The 21117-nt window shown below is 37.0% G+C and overlaps 1 protein-coding gene across 5 annotated transcripts in view; it reads right to left on the reverse strand.

The window, feature by feature from the left end:
• Positions 1-21117, reverse strand: part of LOC124434196 (A disintegrin and metalloproteinase with thrombospondin motifs 9-like) — a 51496-nt gene that overhangs the window by 15013 nt on the left and 15366 nt on the right. For 3 of the 5 annotated variants that reach the window (XM_046984076.1, XM_046984075.1, XM_046984077.1), the window contains exons 2-13: positions 20388-20521; positions 9752-9953; positions 8951-9285; positions 6542-6701; positions 4049-4266; positions 2994-3077; positions 2794-2915; positions 2627-2667; positions 2049-2154; positions 1392-1535; positions 451-589; positions 260-370 (exon numbers count right to left, since the gene is read on the reverse strand). In XM_046984076.1, the coding sequence (XP_046840032.1) occupies positions 260-370; positions 451-589; positions 1392-1535; positions 2049-2154; positions 2627-2667; positions 2794-2915; positions 2994-3077; positions 4049-4266; positions 6542-6701; positions 8951-9285; positions 9752-9851 (1560 nt within the window). In that variant the 5' untranslated portion in view covers positions 9852-9953; positions 20388-20521. Of the gene's footprint in view, positions 1-259; positions 371-450; positions 590-1391; positions 1536-2048; positions 2155-2626; positions 2668-2793; positions 2916-2993; positions 3078-4048; positions 4267-6541; positions 6702-8950; positions 9286-9751; positions 9954-15002; positions 15151-17855; positions 18108-20387; positions 20522-21117 lie in introns of those variants that run through there. The other 2 variants (XM_046984079.1, XM_046984078.1) reach the window with 2 other exon arrangements.

A 21117-nucleotide genomic window follows, 5' to 3' on the forward strand; every position in this document is an offset into this window, starting at 1 on the left:
AATTGAATTTTCTTGAATGCTATGATCCCAAAATTTTGTTGGTTTAGCATGAGTGCTCTGCAATAGATTCTTTGATATTAAAAAAAATCAGCGTTTCTTCTGCTTGTTACATTCTAACGTTTATAAAAGCGAGCATTTTTCAGTGGACTTCAAATACTTTAGGTACGGAGAACAAAAACACGCCGGCGAAAGAAAGAAAGCAATTCCAATAATTATTTCATCAATTAGCAATCCATTTGTGGATAAAATTTAGACCCACCTTTCCTTGACCACAGGAACTGCCATCCGCCCAGGGCATCGACTGAGATTTGCATCCTTCTATATTTCGAAAAACCTTTACTGTACACCAAAGACGACGACACTTATTGGTCTGGAACGAGAAGATTTGTTGAAATGAGAACGTTTGACTGTGAATACAAATTTCGATCCACCACATGACGATTTGGTTACCTGAAAAGTACACAGCGACGAATCCTTTCCATACACCAATTTACATTGCATTGTTGGACTATAGACCTCTCCTGGCAGTTGTTCGGAAAACTTGAATTGATATTGTGGTTTGTCCATTAAACAACTGTCATGGCCGCCTCTGAAATGGCACAATGTTCAAAATATTTCATAAAAATCTGATTCACACAAATATTATTATCAGTTTCACTGCAGAAAACAATACGAAGCGACCACAAAGAATCCTGGATCCTGGATAGCGTTATTCATTGGATGGTAACTTTTTCAAACTTAGTTGAAATCGTCCCTTTTCAGAGATTTTTGAAGCCCTCAAAAATATTGCCATCCAATCAAGTTGCACGATTTGTCAAAATCGTTTGCCGCATAATAAAATATATCATATAGAACAAGTCCTAAATCAGTTGTCAAGCAGCAAACTAGTTAATCATGGGAGGCACATCTTCATGTTCTGCCGTATTAAATTCTTTTGAAAATAAGACATGCATATACGAATTTGTGCCCCTCCCCCTCCCCAATTAAGGAGTTTTTCTACACCACTGCAGTTGTCATTTGTCTTTCTTGACATTTTTCTTTGTAATGATCCTTAATTTACTATATCTAAAGACAAAACAAAAAACCAAACTAATTCCATTTTCACTAGAAAGCATTATTACCCGACCTTTTTAGATATCCAGTACAGTTCAAATCAATTTCAACCAGGATTGATAAAGATGAAAACACGACAAAACGAAAGTAAGACGGATCGTCATAAATTTTGCTTTGATATTCCAAGCAAATCATTGGAATAATAAACAGTTGTCATCTGGATTACTGAAGAATTTCAAACTGATGATAGCATTCTCAGAATGCCATTGTATTTTTTAAATTCTTACACCTTCAGGAAGAACTTCCGGACAAAATGAGAACTATGTCTGAACACTTACTCCAAAAATTCGGTGATTTCGTGTCTGCTACAAGAGGACCAAGTCCATGGGAGAGCTTGAAGATTCATGGATGGCGCCATAACGTGCATTCCACCTACTTCCCCTTGGCAGTTCTTTGTCGGAGTATCGTGGCCTAAATTGAAACTGAACAAAAGAAGACAAGTAAAGACTAGGTAGCCTATAATGCTGGAACTTTAGGACCATCGAAAGCATTCGTTTCCAAAAACAAATCAATATCCACTGTTAAACGCAACAATGCAGACCAAGGAGGCGCAAGCTCAGAGGCTGCGGAGAGGGGAGGGGGACAGAGGAGCTTAGGCACCCCTCGCTCTTTATAAAAGATGGGAAGTACCTCCTAACTTTGCATCAAAATAGCAAAATTACTATGAAAGAGAATGTTTACTATGTGTCTGTTTGATGATTACAAAACATGCATATCTATACATGGCAGGCCAGCGCGCTTTTTAAGAATTGCGCGCAGTGGCCTCTTGCAAATACTGTGAAAATTGCGTTCCTGTGAAAATACTTTGAATTTAAAATTGAGCAGCTAGAATTGATTTTGACGAATGCTGGATCCGCTCATACATACAATAAAAAACTAAATGGCCGAAGTGCTTCTGCGCAGTGAGGGTATATATATTGAAAAAACAAACTTACACGTGACCCAGCTCATGAGCAACAGTAAAAGATGTTGCCAAGCCACTATCTTCTATGATGGAGCAACTTCGAGAGGGCTCACACACCGTTCCCAATTCAGCAAGTCCTAAAGGAAGAGACATGCCACACTTCAGATGCCAGAGGCTATGATAGAACAAAACTTATAAACCACTTGCTTGAGATAGGACAATGCTCGGCTTTATTTGTTTTATTTAATAATATAACAGAAGATGGCAAGGTGATTTGATTGGTTGATTACAGCAGAGAACAAAAAATGTGTATTGGGGAAATATCAGCTGCAAAGGAGTAAAATGTGTTTTAACAGTGCTAAAATCAGTAACAGCAGACGAAAAACCTGAAAACAACCTTTAAATTTTTTTAAGGATTGAAAAACTTACATGTACCTATTTTTAAAAAAATTGCATTGGTAACATATTTACGTTAAACGACTAATCCATGATGTTCTTATTTCTTTTCTACCCATCGAAGTTTTTGAAGAATTTTCCCCTCGTGCACAAAACAAGAAAATGCGCCGCTAAAATAGCGTACAGCAAACTTCTTCCATCGTGCAAACCTACCAAGCGTGTCGCAATGTCCTTTAGTTTTGCAAATGTCTTTCCTAAAATGTTGTAAGAGGCAAGAAGTTATGATTCGAGATGACGTCACTTGTTCGGCAGTAGCCTGGGCACGACACAACAACCAAGCTCACAGTTTGAATTTTAACTCGATTGAACTAGTCGACTACCTGGTAATCAAGATGGCTGTATCATAATGACCCGCCTCCGAGTCAGAAATGACATTCTGTTTGTGTTGCCATGCGCAAAAATTTCTCAATAACTTGTTCGCGTCGTTCGTTATTCTCAAATCCTGTAAACAGAGATGCAACAGGTGACGTATAGAGGCCGCACATTCATCAGATTAGAAATACAGTCAATTTAGGAGTACTTCTTCGTTTTTTAAAATCTTGATCCCTGTCAAGACGACATCGATGGAGTTGCCGATGTTTACATCGCGAAACATATTATGAACCTTGGAAAAAGGAATAGTGAACTTTTAGAATTGAGTTAAATAAAGAAAAAATGGTAGAGAACAGGTACTCTAGATAAATAAAAGATGACTAATGATGGACGTTGATAACCAGTTCAACACAAATGAGGTGCAGCAGTTAGGGGGTGTTTACATGAATCCGGAATGACTTTCAATCCCGATCGAAACGTGATGTCAATCCGTGTTTACATGAAACTAATTGTTGTTTTTCTTCGCACTCATTTTAACCCATTTAGCCTCTTTATTTACTTACGAGCTTCAATTTGCCAGAAGACAATACCCATGGCACATGCGAAATTAATCACAATATCATTTCAGAATGAAACTCAATTCGCGTTTACATGAGATAAAAAGTAAATTTCGATCCGGAATGAAACTAGGAATGAACTCGATCCGGATCGAGTTGTGACTCATTCCGGATTCATGTAAACATGCAATAGGATTTCTTTTAAAGTGGAATGAGTTCATTCGGGATCGAAACTCATTCCAGATTCATGTAAACTCCCCCTTAGTGAAAGTTAACTTTTCTATTGTAGCAATCTTGCGTCAACGAAACTGCGCGTTGCTATAAGTTTGTAGTAACGTGCGATGACGAAGCAAGCTCGATCTTTCACTACATTTCTTTTGAAAATGAATTCAATTCATTGTACTTCCAGTAACCGAACACAAAAATATTCGCATTGTTGGAGAAAAAAAGGGCAATTACTTATTAAGAGATAGATATTCATGGACAGTGATGAATGCCTATAGGCAACGGTTCAAACTAACGGGAAGAAGCATTAATAAAGTTATTAAAATCAGTTTTTCTCCTATTGCAAACCTCGGTCAACAATACACAATTACGAAGCCAAAAGCCCCCTGGTGAAGACAAGGGGCATAAATTTGAATCTCATTTAATTTCCTCTCCTAATACATTACTATAACATATAACATTACTTAAGGCAATGACTCACCACATTCATGATTGTCTGAATGTATCTCTTGACTTCAAACTCGCTTCCGTAATGGTCCACCATGGACTTATCAACGGTAACCATGGTTTCGAGGTATCTCGGGTACGATCTGGTCCCTTGAAATATCGCATCTCTCTTTCGTCGACGACGAACAACCTCATTTGGACGAGAGGAGCTTTTCTGAGTTTTTTCTGAATTCGATTGCGTTCGTTCGGTGTCTGTTTGAAATATTTATTGGACAAAAAAAAGCAATCAGTTGCTTACATAGGTCAAATGCAAATGGTCTACAATCACAAGCGACGTTAGTTGTGAAAATAAAAACCCATAATAAGACAATCTTTCGATGAGATAAAATTGTACAAAAAAAAACAACTAAGCAGGATGACCTAAGCTGTGCCAGTATGCATGCCAAATGCTACAAGCAGAGTTCAAACATGAACATTTTACGTTCGTTTTTGACGTCAACGCTGCAGATACGAAAATGTTTCAAGAGAATCTCTCGATAAAGCATTGAAAATAAACAACAACAAAAAACGATATCGTTTGTAATTTAATTCATCCAGTTTGTTTCGAGCCATCACTGGTGAAAGTTTTACCATCGAGCAGGTGCAAACCCTCTCGACCTTTGGTGTTGGGGTTGCGCTGATTTGCTCTCGAGTTCTCCCGATTGTGCACCAATGCATAAATTTTATCTAGCGAAATTCAAGATATAGATGAAGGGATCGCGTTTTCATCATTTTAATGATGACGACTCTCTCCTGCATGCGAAAATAAAGTAACAATGTAACGCAAGCTGCGTTCAAGATGCGATGAAAGATGACCGCTTTAGTACATGGTATTTAATCGACGAACAAATTTGGATACAACGGCAGGCATTTGTTTCATTCATTAATGGAGCAAATTCCTTTCACTAAAGACCGTTTTTGTTTGGCGCCATTCAAGCTGCTCCATGCTGGTATGACGAGGATGGTTGAATCTCAGAGTGCAATACAGCATATGGTAATAGTTTGCCCAATAAACGCGATGAAAATCGCCCATTACAGTCCCGTGAATCAGTTGCTCATATAAGCCCAAGAGTCGCGCGCTTTTCTCGTAGAGAAGCGAACGTGAGTCGCATTTTGCTACTTGGAATGCTCAAAAATTTGCGCGCAGTCAAATCTAACTGTGCGTTGTTCGTTGATACTGTTTTCGAAACGAAAATAACAACTTTGGTTTTCAAAGAAAACAATCGTTTGCGAATACAAAATTTGAAGAATGCGGGAGAATTTAATGAAACCGTGTCGAACCAATGTCTGACATGTGCAGACACGATCAATCGCTCTCCCAATTGACTCAGGAAGCGTGTGGGCACGCGCCTCCTATTAAAAGATCTGAAAAGAGGGCAACAAAAGACATTCCAAAAATATCCTTTTTGTTACATAAAATAAAATTTAGATGACTAAGATGTTCCTTAGCCATCCCAAAAAATGTATAAAAAAATTAGTTTGGTCGGGTAACATTGGGCAAAGTGCCTAAACATTAGATACAATTTGAACAACGAAAACTAATGGTATATCCAATAAATATTGGTCTCTCCTCTTTCTTCAGTAACATGATTACATTTTAACATCGGTTAGTCATGTTGCCTATTTAACTTAAACAAAATTTCGCGTGAATGATAATTAAATCTATTGAGCATTACTATATATAGACAAAGCCTGGGCAGTCTTAATTGCATGCGTAAAATTTACTTTATCAACACTCCTCTATGTAACCACGTTTGCATATAGTGCAAACAACTTCAGCTTTATCAAAAACTGGAGGTTGTAGATGTTATTATTGAAATAGAAGCTAAACGAATGCATTTCAAAAGCTCGACTCAGTAGGCTCTGCAATTACACATACACACACATGTTGTGTTCATAGGATTAACTGTGTTCTCGCTGTGAACACTTGCTGATATTCAAGCAATGACCGCGGGCTCGGAGGGAGCGAGACTGCACGCATTGCATGTCATGCTTCCTTCGTTGCAATGGTAAGATAAATAAGACGCCATGTAAGCAAGTGAAAGAGAGTTCGAAGAGTGGGTTTTAATGCATTACACGCTGTAATAGTTAACAAGAAAAAGCACTCCACTCATTGACGTAGGTCAAATTCCGCTATCAAAAAAAATACATCTACATTTTCGGATATTTGTCGTCAAATTGAAAATTTCCAAAGTCATCAAAAACAAAAAAAAAAGAAAAGAAAATGGTTTCAGGGGAGCATCCTGCTCATTTCTAAATTCAAAATACCTTCAGAATAACAGCGTTGGTTAAGAATTTCAAAAGAATAAAATTCAACCAATCGTTATGCTTTTAAGGTGCATATCCAAAAATGAGCTGCAGACTTTTGTAGCTTCTGTGTGAGGCAAGAGCCCACAGTTTTTTTTGTCGTATTTCTAAAAATCTGATGCGGTGCACGTGTCCCTAGTAAAGACTACTTCATGATTTATGTTCAATTTTACAAACTCACCGTTTTCCAGGTGAACCCTTTCACGGATTGGAGATGACGTTGCCAAATAGTTGGTAATCAAATGAGGTTTGTCAGCGGAGCCTGCGTTATCATCTCCAAGTTTATTTTTGACCAGCGGCTCAATGAGAAACACTCCATCACGTGTTTTAAAAGCACCTCTCTATATAAAGTGAGAAAATTGAGCTCTCATGAACGTACACGTTTAGGTCTGCAGATTCATATTTATATTCATACATATATAATGTGGTTTTTGGTCCCGAAAATAATTGTTCTTGTTGTCTTTTGTTCTTTTTTCTTCACTGGTGTTCATTCATGACCAACATTACTTATGCTTTATACTATAGCGTATTTCCCAACCATTTCCCAGTTGTTCAATACGTACATTTAGGCTAAGTAAATGGTTGAACCAAAGAGTATTATTTTAAGTAGAACTAATAGCGTAACACCTTACATTTACCACTCTGAACATGACTACCACTAAGGTTGTCAAACCATTCATCAATACTAACACCAACAGTCCTTCTTAAAAATGCACCTGGACGATCTACATCTACAAACATGCAACACATATTTGTGTTTTAAATAATGGCTTCGACGTCATATCTTCCAAACCTTTTCAGCCTATCAATCTTTGCCGATCGGAAGTCGCTTTACATTTACAGTCACACCATGGTTAAATCGACTGCAACGACAATTTTGAAATGCATGCATGTAGCTAAATTGACCGAACAGACCAATGGCGAAACATTGATTCCCAATGCGCTCGAGTTGAGGAAAAGATAGCCGACAGTGCACAATTTTGACGACGTGAAACATCCGAAATGACTTATTACCCCCTGTTGGTTGAAAGTTTACGCTACTAATTTTGGAATGGCAGCCAAACGATTGAACAAATAATACATGCTGACATCTTGGTACATAAGAAGCTTACTGTGAAAAGCTGGCTGTTAATGGCAAAAAGGGTTTTAAAGAATTGTCGTTTTATTAAAAGACATATATGACATATATATAAAAGATGTATATATACGACTATCGTCACGAAGCACATGTGAAATGCAAAAACTAAGCGAAATCACGTTTCGGCATTGGAAGAAATATAAAATCTGAACATGGAAACAAAACTTTAAAGTATAGTTGAAAAGACAATGGCAAGTTTCGTATACGGATATTTTTCTGTGTTCATATAAATTCAACGAACACTTTTGCATGTGCCATATCACGACGTATGTGTAAAGAAGCTTGAAATTTCTCAACTTGAAAGGTCATGCAACTAAAACCTATTTCGTCATCCCAATATTCAACATTATTGCAGACAGAAGTTTTTCTTCGTGTATCATGTCGTCTTCATACTAGCCACCACCTCAATCCGACCCATGAAAACTGATATACAAAAACAGCGTTGCTTTGGCAACAATTTACTTCTTAAACCATCATGTCTTTAGTGACGGGCTAACAAAACAAGATCAACATCATTCTGAACAATGATTTCATGCTCGCGGCATTTCGAAGCAATGCAAACACATTTGCTTTTCCAAAAAAGGCAATTGAAGAGATGAATAAGAAAATAAAAAGATGTTTTAAATTAAGTACTAGTTAGCTGCTCTCCGACACAACGCACAATGAACGCATGCCCAAGGCATTTTCATGCTAAGGAAATGATCAGCAATTCCCGAAAAAGGCAATCGAAGAGATGAAGAAGAAAATGCAAGGATGGTTTAAATGAAGTACTAATTAACTGACGTCTATCACCCCTTTGACCTGAGGTTAATCCAAACTACATAGTGACGCAGTTACTTGTAAAATCTTTAGTGATGACGACTTTTACCACTTGGTAAAATAGATGTTGCAGCGCCATAACACAGAAGAGGAAACGCGACCAGAACCCATTAGCAAAAAATTTCTCGAAGGACAGCGAAAATCAGTATTATACGCGAAGCTCACGAGACCACTGTTTATGTAATGTAAGCAATGTACACAGAGCGGAAATCAACACCCACTGGGAAATAGCATCTAAACTACTTGCAGTCTGCCTATTCAATGAATTTTGGCATCGAGAGCAACCATTATTTCATGGTATTTAACATTTGCAGAATATTTGCATCGTTAAATCAAAAGAACAAACACTTTCAATAGTCCCACATAAAGTTCTACACATGAAACACAAGTTATGCGAAATTTCACATTCGCCATATTTCGTCGAGTTATTAACGCAAAATATGCAATTTTCACATGTACCGGAAACGAGAGATAGGAGCAATAATGCGAGGAGCGATTGATAAGAAACTCAAAGTTAAACACAAACAACATAAGCCGCGAAATAAAAACACTTAAGCTAAACATAACGTTTGGACATCACGTAAACAGAACTTTTCTAGGCAGCACAGACGACAACAAGCAGACATTACTTACCATCCCACCGCAGAGATCAAACGCAGCAGAGGACGTGGTGTCATTACAAATCGTTCCGCGGTAAAAGCAATGTGAAAGGTCAACACCAGTAGGAATCGGTTTTGTAAGGTTGGCTGTAGTGTAATGTTCCACATTGAAAGAGGGTGAAATGAAATTCCTTTTCGGCCTTAAAACGAACTTGTACACCTTTCCAAAAGCTGTCAAGTTGTATCGCATCTCTTCGTCGCCGCTTTGTTGAGCGAAACTTAGGAAATGGTGGAAGCCGCCTCCATTTGTATCAGCTGAAATTCTTCTTGGGACAACTATTTGAGATCGACGCCGTTTGCCTTCTCCTCCTAGAATACGCGAAAACGCATGTGAGCGGCTCGACTCGTTCAGGCAACATGTCGCATTCGAGCAGACGGGCAACAGAAATCGGATCATAGAAACAGTCAGGGATAATATAAGTTCATGGCACATAGTCTATAAATAAATCCATGCTACACATAGCTGACATAAATTGCAAGTTGAACGCAAAAGCGTACGGCTGTCTTGAAGGATTCGATTCGAGGATATTTTCAAAACATCTTGTATCTTTTAAAGGAATGTCGAGAAATGTTCCTCAATACGCAACTGTAAACACAACTATACGTGAAAGACAAATATGTGCTATGGAAGAGATCGTAACACACAAATCGCACCACCCTGACCACACAATGCTGGCACAGTGATGCATGCATGGTAAAAATATATTGGACACAAGATGTACGGTAGGAAGACGCAATTCACCGTGTTGCTTAGTAATGGCATCACAAAACTTACTGTCATTAGAAGTTTCTCCTGCAACTCCGAAACCACGATTCGTGAAGAATATAATAAGTAGAAGCAAGACGAGCCCTTCACGTTTAGATGATCGATCCATTTCTTTTTCAGCTTGCCTTCAGCGTGGTCCGTACGGATATAGAGCCTGCTGTCAAGTGGAATGCAGAGCGTCCGGACGTCAGGTTATGTTAATTTGCGATCCCTAAATGAACGATAAAGTAAAGTTTTGCAAGATATACACATGAGGGCGACCCCTAAGGCTATTACACAACAAGCGTCCAATCAAAACGGTGTTCTCAACAATTCTTAGAGGGCACCAAATCAGAACTTTAAAAATTAAACCCGGGTCAGAACACACACGTTCGACAACACAACAATTACGCATGAATTCAACCTTGACCAATCCCATCACGGGTTAATCGCACAAATATTCAAGCCCTAATGCTCTCGAGGAACACGATAAAATTTCCCAGCTCAACAAGTGCAAGATGCAAACCTAATTTACGTCATCTGCAAAGGCCAGATAAAAACCCGTAATCGTGAAACGTACATTCTCGGATAAGTTAACGAACTGCTATATAGAAAGAAGCAAAGGAGACAATGTTTTTATTTACCAGTGAAAATGACCGATAGATTGTAATATTATCATAAATAAATATGTTTCCTGCGGTGTTAAGATAGCTTTCTTTGCTTTTTATCGCATTCTTTAATCTGATCAACATTATCTTATCACGTTTATATTTGGGTAGTGAAACTCTCCTCCTTCATGACGTAAGCTACGTAATCTCAGTTTATTGTTTTAGATTAAGAATAAGAATTACTTCTGAATTAGTTTTTATTAGTTGTAATTAGTTCTAATTTCTTCTGAATTAGCTCTGCACTTGTTCTGAATAAAAACTGCCCTCGTTCTCTATCGATTTTTACTCCTAAAAATTTCACTATGTAAATCAAATAGTGCACTGACGCACGTGTTCATTCTAAGCCCTCGTGTTCTCTGTCGATTTTTACTTCTAGATTTCTCAGTGTACACCAAAATGTACACTGAAAAGAAGAGTACCTACTAGATAGTTCAAAGATCGTGCTCGTTTTTTACGCCTTTATACAAGGAAAGTTTTCACTGTATACAATAACCACTCAGTTTACAGTCTAGGTAGGGTAAAAACAGTTCTTCGTAAATGATTGATTCATCACAATCTGCAATGACACGCGTTACGACATTTTACATGTAAGAAAATGCTCCGTTCTCTCTTCATACTTTCATGGACCGATACAAACGCCCACTTCAAACTTCATTTACTGTTCCTTTAAAAAATTTCGAAGCCGAGAAACCCTAATACTATGAAACGCAAATAGCGTGAAATTGTGGCGCAATGGTGTGAATTATGTGAGAATAAGCACTCGTAACACTTCATGTAATCGCATTAAATGAGCTAATTCTTCTGAATAATGTTAAAACATTTATTAATCTATTCTAGTTCATTCGAGTTATTTCCATAAGCGCAGACGAAATAATCTCGCACATCCTACTTAACTGTTTATTGCTTATGAAAATATTTATTTTGCCCTGGCATGCCCGCAACGTTTTCAACCGTACGCTAGGGTTCATCCTGAATGGAAATCTTTCATCTGAAGATCGCTTTGTTGGACTTTGAAATATTAGCTCTACATATATTTACGGAGGCGAATGTAGAAGTAGAATTCATTGCCACATTTCAATTTCCTTCATAATAAGAAATCGTGTTATGGAAAAAAAATTGGAATGTAAATCTGTACAAGATTTTGATATTGCGTGCAACTGTATTTTGGACCCTAGATCCGGAACTACCATATTCACATATTTTGGAGTTTTTTCGCCTTTGGCGTCAGGTTAGTTTGTTTAACTTTTTTACATATATGTATATAACACGAAGAACTTCTCTATAAAAATAACCATAATAATTTTTATTTGTGTTTTCAAAAATAACACGGTTGGTGGAACTTTCATGAAATGCACACTAAGACGACGTTCACACGATGCCGGCACAAAATGTTAACGGGAGAGTTTGCCACAGCCGATTACGACAAGAATTTGACTGGGCAAATTTCATTTCTGGATAAAGTCTTTTAAGAAAAGAGCACACAATATTTTGGAAATTTTTTTACAGTCACGACTGAATAAAGTTTTGGAACTATTGAAATCGTTCAAAGGAAACGATGTTCACCCAAAAATTATGTTTTCCTATAACGCTCCCGGGCCTCGTAAACGAATACAAGCAAACATTCGCGGTTTAAAGCGTCATGTGGACGCTGCACAAAATGAAACACAGAGCTTTCAAAAGTATTTGCTAACCAAGGCAAGAGTATTAGATAAAGCATTATCTGCAAAAGCAAAACGAAAGAAACAGGATAGAAGTAGAGAGTTAAGATGCAACTACAATTCTCTTAATGTCAATTCCGCACATGCTTTGTATTGCATTGAAAAGAATAACATGTACCATATATAAAGTTATCTACGGACTCTTCTACACAACAGTTATGATAGCTCAGTTGGAAAGCCATTGGATGACACAGCGGGAATATAAGGGCTTCCGTACCTTTCGAACAAACACTCAAAATACTACATCACTTCAAAAGATAGCTCCATTGAAACACAAACAGAAAAGAGACAGAAGACAACAGAACACTGTTATCCAACTTATCTAAACTTTTATACATGAATTACTTTAGCAGAAGGGAAATGTGACGGCGATTAGGAATGTTGTCCATATAGCTTTGCCTTCTATTTTACGAGAAATGCCCGGAGCATACGTCTACAACTAATAGCTGATTTCAACCGCCGAGAAATCCCTGTGGTATTGTGTTGTCCTGGTGTTCATAACGGTGTTCCACTTCAGAAGTGTTCAAAATCTTCCAGAACAGAAAATGGAGCGGCCTCCAGGTTTTTCGACCGCATGGGTACACATCTATCAGTAATTTGCACAAAAAGAATGCATCTACGATGAACGACGAGTGCTCGTGACTTAAATATGTTGATAATATATACGTACTCTAATTGGGATGTGCGTTAAATGATCGATGCTATAAATATTAAAATTAATTGTAAATGAACATGTCTTGACGTGTAGAAAAGTTGACGAAAAACGGGTCACATTTTTCACCTCATTAGCAACGATAAATTTTTGCAAGTGAAAATGATAATCGACGGTTTTCTACACAGCGTAAAATATTACGAACGCAAATTTAGTAGACATATTTCTTTGTTTTTTTCCCCGTGCCTACATGATTGGTCGGATAACCTAATTCTAAGGGTTTTCATTTCATGACCTCTTTCCAAGATGATCCCACGCAAATTCCACGCATACGAATGATACGATTTCGTTAACTCGAGGTCGTATATTAGCCTCGAAACATAGCTGTTAACATCTTGTTTGTTGATTTGAAACATATAATACTTCAAAATATGCAATAATCTAAATATCTTCTTCCTCTTGTGTCGAGAAAAATCAGAAACATAATACTCTATGAAGAAAAAAAAACAGCAATGACGCATCGAAAACATTTTTATAATATTACTTTGAATGAGCTGACGATATGAAGAACAAATTAATTCACTTTGGACAGGCTCAATTTAATTAAAAGCCAATTTGCTTATTTATCGTGTCACGAATGTCTGTTTACTGTCAGGAACAATCAAACTATGCCTGCTTGGACTTTAGTAAATGTTGTCGAAAATCTCTTGTTGATTGCAGAAGGAAAAACACGATAAAAAAGCTAAGGTGATACTCAAGATACGACTTGCGGACTTGCAGTTGATATGACATAATTGTTCCATTTCGTTCAGAACAAAAATCGAGCTGACAAGGTAGAAAAAATTGAACTTTCTGGATGTGCTCGATAACTGAACCGAAAAGAGCTTTGTGAGAACTACTATCTTAATTTATGTTTAAGGTGACTGCCAAAAAGCATCTCAAAAATTGAAGGGCGTTTGAAGGGTTGGGTCTTTAATCGAATTATACTCAGGTTAACCAGCAGTGTATCAGCTAATTTCAAAGTCAAAGTAACCGTATGTAGCTATCATTATCAATTGAAGAGCAATTGAAATTTACTTTGCTTTACTCCATGTTTCCGTCACTGAGACTTAGATTTACTTTTAGTAAATAGACATGAGCTTTTAGACATATTGTTTAATTTCATATACATTTGAACATTTTTGTCAATCTTCAGTTTTCTTTTATTAGATCTAAAATTTATCGATGTGCATTAGAAAAATTGGCATCATAGATACTTGTACAGCATTTTGAAGACTGAAGCTAGGGACTACCAAAGTCTGAGGCCACTTACCAAAAAAGCATTTTTTCGCTTGTGGAAAGAGTTCATAATAAAACACAGTTTTAGTTAAAACTGTATTTAGTTACAATAATATGTGTACTACATTTAAATTTTTTGTTAAAACTTGAGATGAAATTTGCAAATAAATTTCCTCGAAAAAATTACCATGTATTACATTTTGAAACTATGACGGGAATATTCAAAACACACCTCAAAAAAAAACTTTCATAATATATTCTTTAAAAACACGGAGCATCGTCGATCATCGGCCAGCACACATACACCGGTCTCTGACTTTTTAACAAGTGCTTCGATGTATTTGATTTTACCATGAAATGTGTTAGCTATGTGCAAAAGAACGCAAAAGTATAATTAAATGCATAGCAAATTCTTATCTTAACCGTCGAGACAAAGCAAAACAATTACAAATGTTTTGAAGCAACATCATTATTGACATAGAGGTTACAATAAGGTCAATTAAATAGCGTGTGCTGATATGAAATATTAAAACCTGGCAGATCTTAAAGCGCGTCAAACTGGTTACTTCTATTTTGATGTAGCTACATTGAAGCGAGAGAAGGTTGAACCCGTAAAAACAAACAAAAATCTGCCATAACCCCGAGATAATGATTGACTTGTGCAAACAAGGAAATTAAAAAACAACAAATATATAAATCGTTGGAATTCTCACATAATGTGGAATTGGGAAAATAGAACATAGAAATGGGGCACCGGTAAGCATCATTCTTTTTTAAAGTTCTTCACCTTGGAATAAATCTTTTACGGCCATTTCGCATTTCAATTGATACACAATGCATATGTTTTTGGTTCCCACAATTACAAACGATAGTCCCGGTCAGCCTTTATTATTTAGTACGTTATCAAAGATGACCTAGACTCCGCGCAAATTAAAAGCAACTTCGACCATAGCTTATCCACTTACCCAATTAACAATTACTATTCATTGCACGTCTGTTCCCTCGCCAATACGATAGTGCAAACCGATGTTTCCAATAAATATCGTGGGAATATGATGAAGTGCGAGACGACCGTCTTCTTAATATGATCGCTGGCATGCGTCTTGCCATGAAAAGACGCACGTCATTTGCATACATTGCGCGCGGGGTTGATAAGATCGCCAGCGAATTATCGCGTGCAGCCACATTATGCAGTTCCCCTGCATTACCAATAAAATGCGAGATCGTATCGTGTACGAACGCACGCAATTTTGTTATTATTACGCAGTTTGTTGACTTTTTTTAAAGCATCGCGCATAGCATTGTCATGCTAAGCAATTAATGTGTTGTACATGGTACGATTACTTGATATGACACAGAGAAAGCTTAAATTTCCACAATAATTTCTTGAAATGCAAAGAGCACAAATTCAAAAGCGAAGCAATAATTTCTTGTAGCAAACATTCTACCAGCACAGTTATCGTGAAATGACGAAAGTCATTCGTTTGTAGATAGTGACAAAAACATCTTAAAATTGAACTTTAATAGCACACGTGCATACAACTACATATTCATATCAAGAAATTTCCACGTAAAAATATAGCCCGTCACAGACCTATGCATGTGTAAAGTTTAAACAGAGAGTTTCCCAATAACTCATGATGGAGAACTCGAAATTTATACACCTGAACAACAACAAGATTACATGTGATAAGAACGCATGACTTGAAAAATAGAGAATCGATATTCAAAATGAGATCACTCCAACGGAAAACGGGAGTATAAAAAATACACAAACTTAAACACATTCCAACATCCCGTCACACCCGATGAAGACTTCGGAGTTCAAGAATCTTCAACTATGCACGAGTTGAAACAGAAACTTTCCAACATATCTTATGATTTGTTTTTGTTTGGTAAAAATTGCCCCTTATAGTCATAAATTATATTAAGTGCCTAAAATTTGACTACATTAAGCACATATCACAGATAAAGCATCTAATAGTGCACATCCTTCGCGTAAAATGTTAGAAAATGAGTTGTTAATCCCCTCAATAAAAAGCTAATCAAACAATGTGAATAACAAGCTCGACAAGGCCACCAGAGTTTGAATGAAACAATGCTCGCGAAATCTATATTCAAGACCTTTCCTTGGCTCTTAAATCTCTTATTATGGCAACTGCCCTCCTTTACATTTACCCAGCCAAGCTGTTCTCAAAACAGATGCTATGGTTCTTTCGGTAACCACGCAGACAAATCCAAGTAAATTCATTTAAGTTGTGGCACAAGCAATACAATATTTTCAAACAACCTGCACACTTGCCGATGTTGTTGTCATTTTCATTATTTTTAAGTTGTTCAATAATATCTTTCAATTTCTTTTCATCAAAGCATTTGCTATCTACTTTCCCCTTCGATTATGATGACAAAATAAGAACAAAATGGAGAACAAAAAATGGTCAAACCACTGTCCAATAATTGTGATAAACTGTTCAAAGCCAGTTGACGAACCCAGGTTCAAACAGCGCTACGTTATCAGCGAGTTTTCAATAAACTGTGGATTTTAAGTGTAGGTTTTAAATTGAACAGCCCGTCGGCATATGTTTCACAATTGATCGTGAAAACTTGCTTTTGATTGGTTGTCATACCAATCAGAACCAATCAAATCAACAGTTATTTTTGAACCAACAGAACATAAAAAGCTTATAAACAGCATTATGTACAACAAAATTATTTGAAATCCTCTTCACGGAAGCAATGCTTGATTCAGTTGAAAATATCTATTTGCAACTTGAACCTGTTTTCTCATAAACTCCACGGAATTTCAAGCATGAAAGCGACGACGCGTGATCGAAGTGGTCAATGCCTAAACCTCTAAAAGCAATTTTGTCATGTCCCGTGTTTAACTGTTTGTCCACTTTCCAAGACCTAAACAATGACCTAAAGTGACCTTTATTGTGTCTGCAGAAGGAGGCTGCTGTAACCATGCCATTGTTTAAGCCATTTTTTGAAAGGGCTTTACCTATCAGTCAAGTTGTATGTGAAAGAAATCGGCTCCTTATAATCAGGACAACGAGCTTATCTTCATGTGAAAATATACAGTTTGATCAAAAAACCAAAGAAAAAAACAGATAAATTAGAATTGATAAAATGGAGATGGTGAAAATGACAATTGCACAGACTAACTTAAACGGGTTTAATTTGAAAAACGGCTGATCATTGCGCCGCCAACTTTGAATAATAAGTAGAGTTTTTTGGTAATAACGAACCAGCTTTGCAAAAAAAAATGATACAAGAAAGATAGCACAAATTTCACATCGAAAGTCCGATAAAATTCGTGTTGCCAGCTTTAAAAATCTTTTGCGCTTGATGTCACTAGAGCTTGATCACTCTCCAAGTCAAAACTACATTTATCACTTGAAATAATCGGCAATATTAAAGGACTATCAGCGACGATCTCTCAGAACGCCTACAACGAATACTTTTATCTCAAACGATCATGCAGCTGTAGAAAACAATCATTATTGAATTCCATTCAAGTGTTTTATAGCTTTAAATGCTTATCATTTTGAGCCAAACGAACAACCGCACGCAAAGATTCAACAAGCAAATCCGGTTTTGGAAGAACAACGTTTGATGGCTATTGCATGAGCCGATATGAAAAAGTCACACGCGTTCAAGTAAATGGAGTAAAAGAATGAGCGTATTCATCAACTAAAGCATTACGAAGAACCATTGCAAACTGTTCGAAACAGGACCGATCAAATACATATAATATCAAAAATTGTTTCCTCACAGAAACATTAGTTAAGATCAATTTTACAAACAACTGTACATACCACTTAAGAACGAGGAGTCGGCTAATGAAGAACGAGGAAGCTCGTCTCAAAATACGCGATGACAACGACCAACGATTGTTTAGTCACAGTTTAACAGTGTGCCACTGAATGTGCAACGAGCACGATATGGAAATAAAGACGACTTGCCGTATAAATGGTGCGTTTTCGTGCCACCAACTGGCTATGTGAACAAAAGCAGGGTGATTAAGAGATCAATGCTCGTGCTGACATTGTCGGTGTAAACCGAAGAACACGATATTGTCAGAAACAATTTCTCTTTAGTGGGCGGCGCACATTCAGAGCTTTAATCACGATATTTATTGTGTCAATTAACTTTGATTAACCCAGAGTAAGTAATACGACGGCCATATTTTACACCAGTTACACAAAAAATGTATAGATCTCGAAAATTTGCTTACATCGCAGAGTTAACGTAGGTGATTCCTGTTTGAAACTTACAAGGTTAGGTTAAGCAATAAAAGAAGGATCAGTGAACGAAATGAATGCACGACTGTTGCACTCACAACGGTCCGATATTGCGAAAACACCTCATTGAAGATATATATCAAATAACTTTGAAAATAGTATGGAAAATTTAACGCTAATTTACTTGTATAAGTGTGATTGCAATGTTTGCATCCATACTATGATAAAAAATTTTCCGAACTGACATCAGATACGTTGCAAGACGTTGCCATTTATTGACTTGCTTGATAATTTTTTGGCAGCCCCCCTCTTTTTTGATTAAATGAAATAGGTGTGTTTCTATCACACGAGAAAAAAGAGTGCTGCTATCTTTAGCAAAGACATTTGGTTGATTGATTAGGCACATTAACATTCTCTTTGTTCTCTAAAAAGTTATTACCGTTATCATCACGGTTTGTTCAGAGGAGTTTAACTATTTCTTATGTAGAAGTTTGGTATCGTGTCAACGGAATTACATTCGCACGAAACATGTACTTATAACGCTCAAGAATTTTCAAAACAAACAAAACTAATATTGGTGATCATGATTGATTGAAGTTCAATGCTCGAAAGAATATTTTCTAACTTTACTTTCATTGCATTTAGCAACTGGTCGCCTCCAGTGAACTAAGTTATAGCGAGAAGAAATTTTCATCGCTAGATTGCGCTTAGCTTCTGCTTATTTTAGAAATGGAAACCGGGTTTGAATGTGTTTAAAGAGAGTTTTCTTTGCCACAAAGGCAGAAAAAGAAGCAGGCAAGGTGGTTTTAAAATCCATTTCTTTTCCTTCGAAATATCTGCCTTTGGTTTGAACATTCGCCAGCCAATTAATTGCCTTTCGTAATGATATTAGATGAAACAACGTCCGATGTTAATGCCCAAAATATCACACGTTAAGACAGCAAAAATCGTAGCTATTAAAGTAGCGTTATAACATTAGTGTAAAACTTTTTGTTTACGAAGGATTAAATTGGCGTTCTCGACGACGAGATTTCCTGCATGCAAGCTATTAAAACAACATGTTTTTTTTTGATGGTTGGGTCCACCTAATATATCTCACACGAATGAAGAATCGAGAGACGTCAGCAGTTTGTTGGCTTAACACCCAAATGCTCACCCCTCTTTTGTTTGTCTAAGACAAATGTTTGAATACCACAACACATGTGATAATGTGATAACTAAGTACAGTCGCCAACCGAAAAGTTCGACTTTCTGGAAACACTTATAAAGACTTTCACTTATAAGTGATAAACGAATTCATGTACTAAATAGACCAATTACATTGAGCTACCTTGCGTCTCGTCTGCTTAATCAATGAAATAAATACGTCTTTATGATAACGGGGCTGCAAATCTTTCGAATTCCGAACGGTTTTTCAGACAGTCAATTAGGATTTTCAAAAGAAAATAAAAAGAAAGCTGAAATTAATATTTGCGACCGGGGAATCGAGTTACATATTTATACGTTCGTATTTCTTCAAGCATTTGCTTCTGGAATAGGTAGTTTCCGTGACTCTTAGTTAAAATTGAGACTTCCCTGTAGACAAATACAATATACTATAACAGCATCGGGGACCGTTGCCTTCATTCGACAGTGGAATTTCAATCCAAAAGAACATGCAAAGATCTTTGTCTTCGAAGTAGAATCTCAACCATTTTCAATGTTTGTTACTTAATCATTTCATGCTTTGCATGGGCTAAGCAAATAAGAGGAAGAAGCCTATAACCTTAGGCCACTCTAAATTTTTTGACAAACATATCTGCATTGGGTTTATTTTAATATCTGAGCTAAAATCGCAGCTGAATTGATACATTGATTCCAATAGACGATTCAAATCAGGCGCGTCGAGGATTTTTATTTTTCGTATGCGAACAATTTTAATTTTTATTTATTTATGAGCTTTCCCGTGGCAAACAATCATCTTCAACTGAGGAAATACGATGAACGACATTTGACCGCCTTCGTTGACGAGTTTCCATGGCAAATAATTGAAAACAGTAATGTGAACCCGCGATGTATCATGCGGTCTACTTAATCCATTTTGACATGCATGTAGGTGTCACTCACCTCCTGGAAACTGACCAAAATCCGAAGATGCTGACGTTAGAAAATCCTCCTTAAAGATATTTGTCGTCGATGAGATGTCTTTGTGTGTTATTGTCTAGCACCGATAATTTTCTTGCCGATAGAACACCGTCAATCTGCAATGGAAGAAGAGGACAAAAGCTGTGATTAAAAAATTGTAATTCAGTGATCTATATTGATCTATAGATGCAAACACTATTCGGTCTGTAATATACATACAAGACCAACTGAAAGTCCAAAAATTACGTGATGGTCGGCTATGACTTTTTAGAAACGTATAAAGTGACATACATCTAATCAGAATAGCGATTACGCATGACAAGAGAACGTGCAAAAGCTATACGTTATGTGTCCTGTCATTACAGATGTAATTCCTCGCGAAGTCGTGCCAAAAAAACAATTTTTAACGCGACTCAAGTGGTTCTGATAAAAATAGGCAGCCTTTGAAAGTGCATTTAACGTCGTTTTCAATATCGAAATGCTTATTTTATACGGTCTAATACACTGCCATTCGAAAACTATGGGCTTATTCCTGAAGAGCACAGAGTCATGCGTTTAAAATTCGTACCAATGCTTAGGATTCAATGTCAAATCCACATCATCAGGTTTTGCAAGAGCACACCGAACGCGATTATGCCTTGTCAACGCGGCCAGCTTTCAATAATAAATCAAAGCAGGGGACGCAAAGACGCAATGCAACGAAATCAATAAA

The sequence above is a fragment of the Xenia sp. Carnegie-2017 genome, unplaced genomic scaffold (assembly GCF_021976095.1).
Source record: "Xenia sp. Carnegie-2017 unplaced genomic scaffold, XeniaSp_v1 HiC_scaffold_14, whole genome shotgun sequence".
Taxonomy (NCBI): Eukaryota; Metazoa; Cnidaria; class Anthozoa; order Malacalcyonacea; family Xeniidae; genus Xenia; species Xenia sp. Carnegie-2017.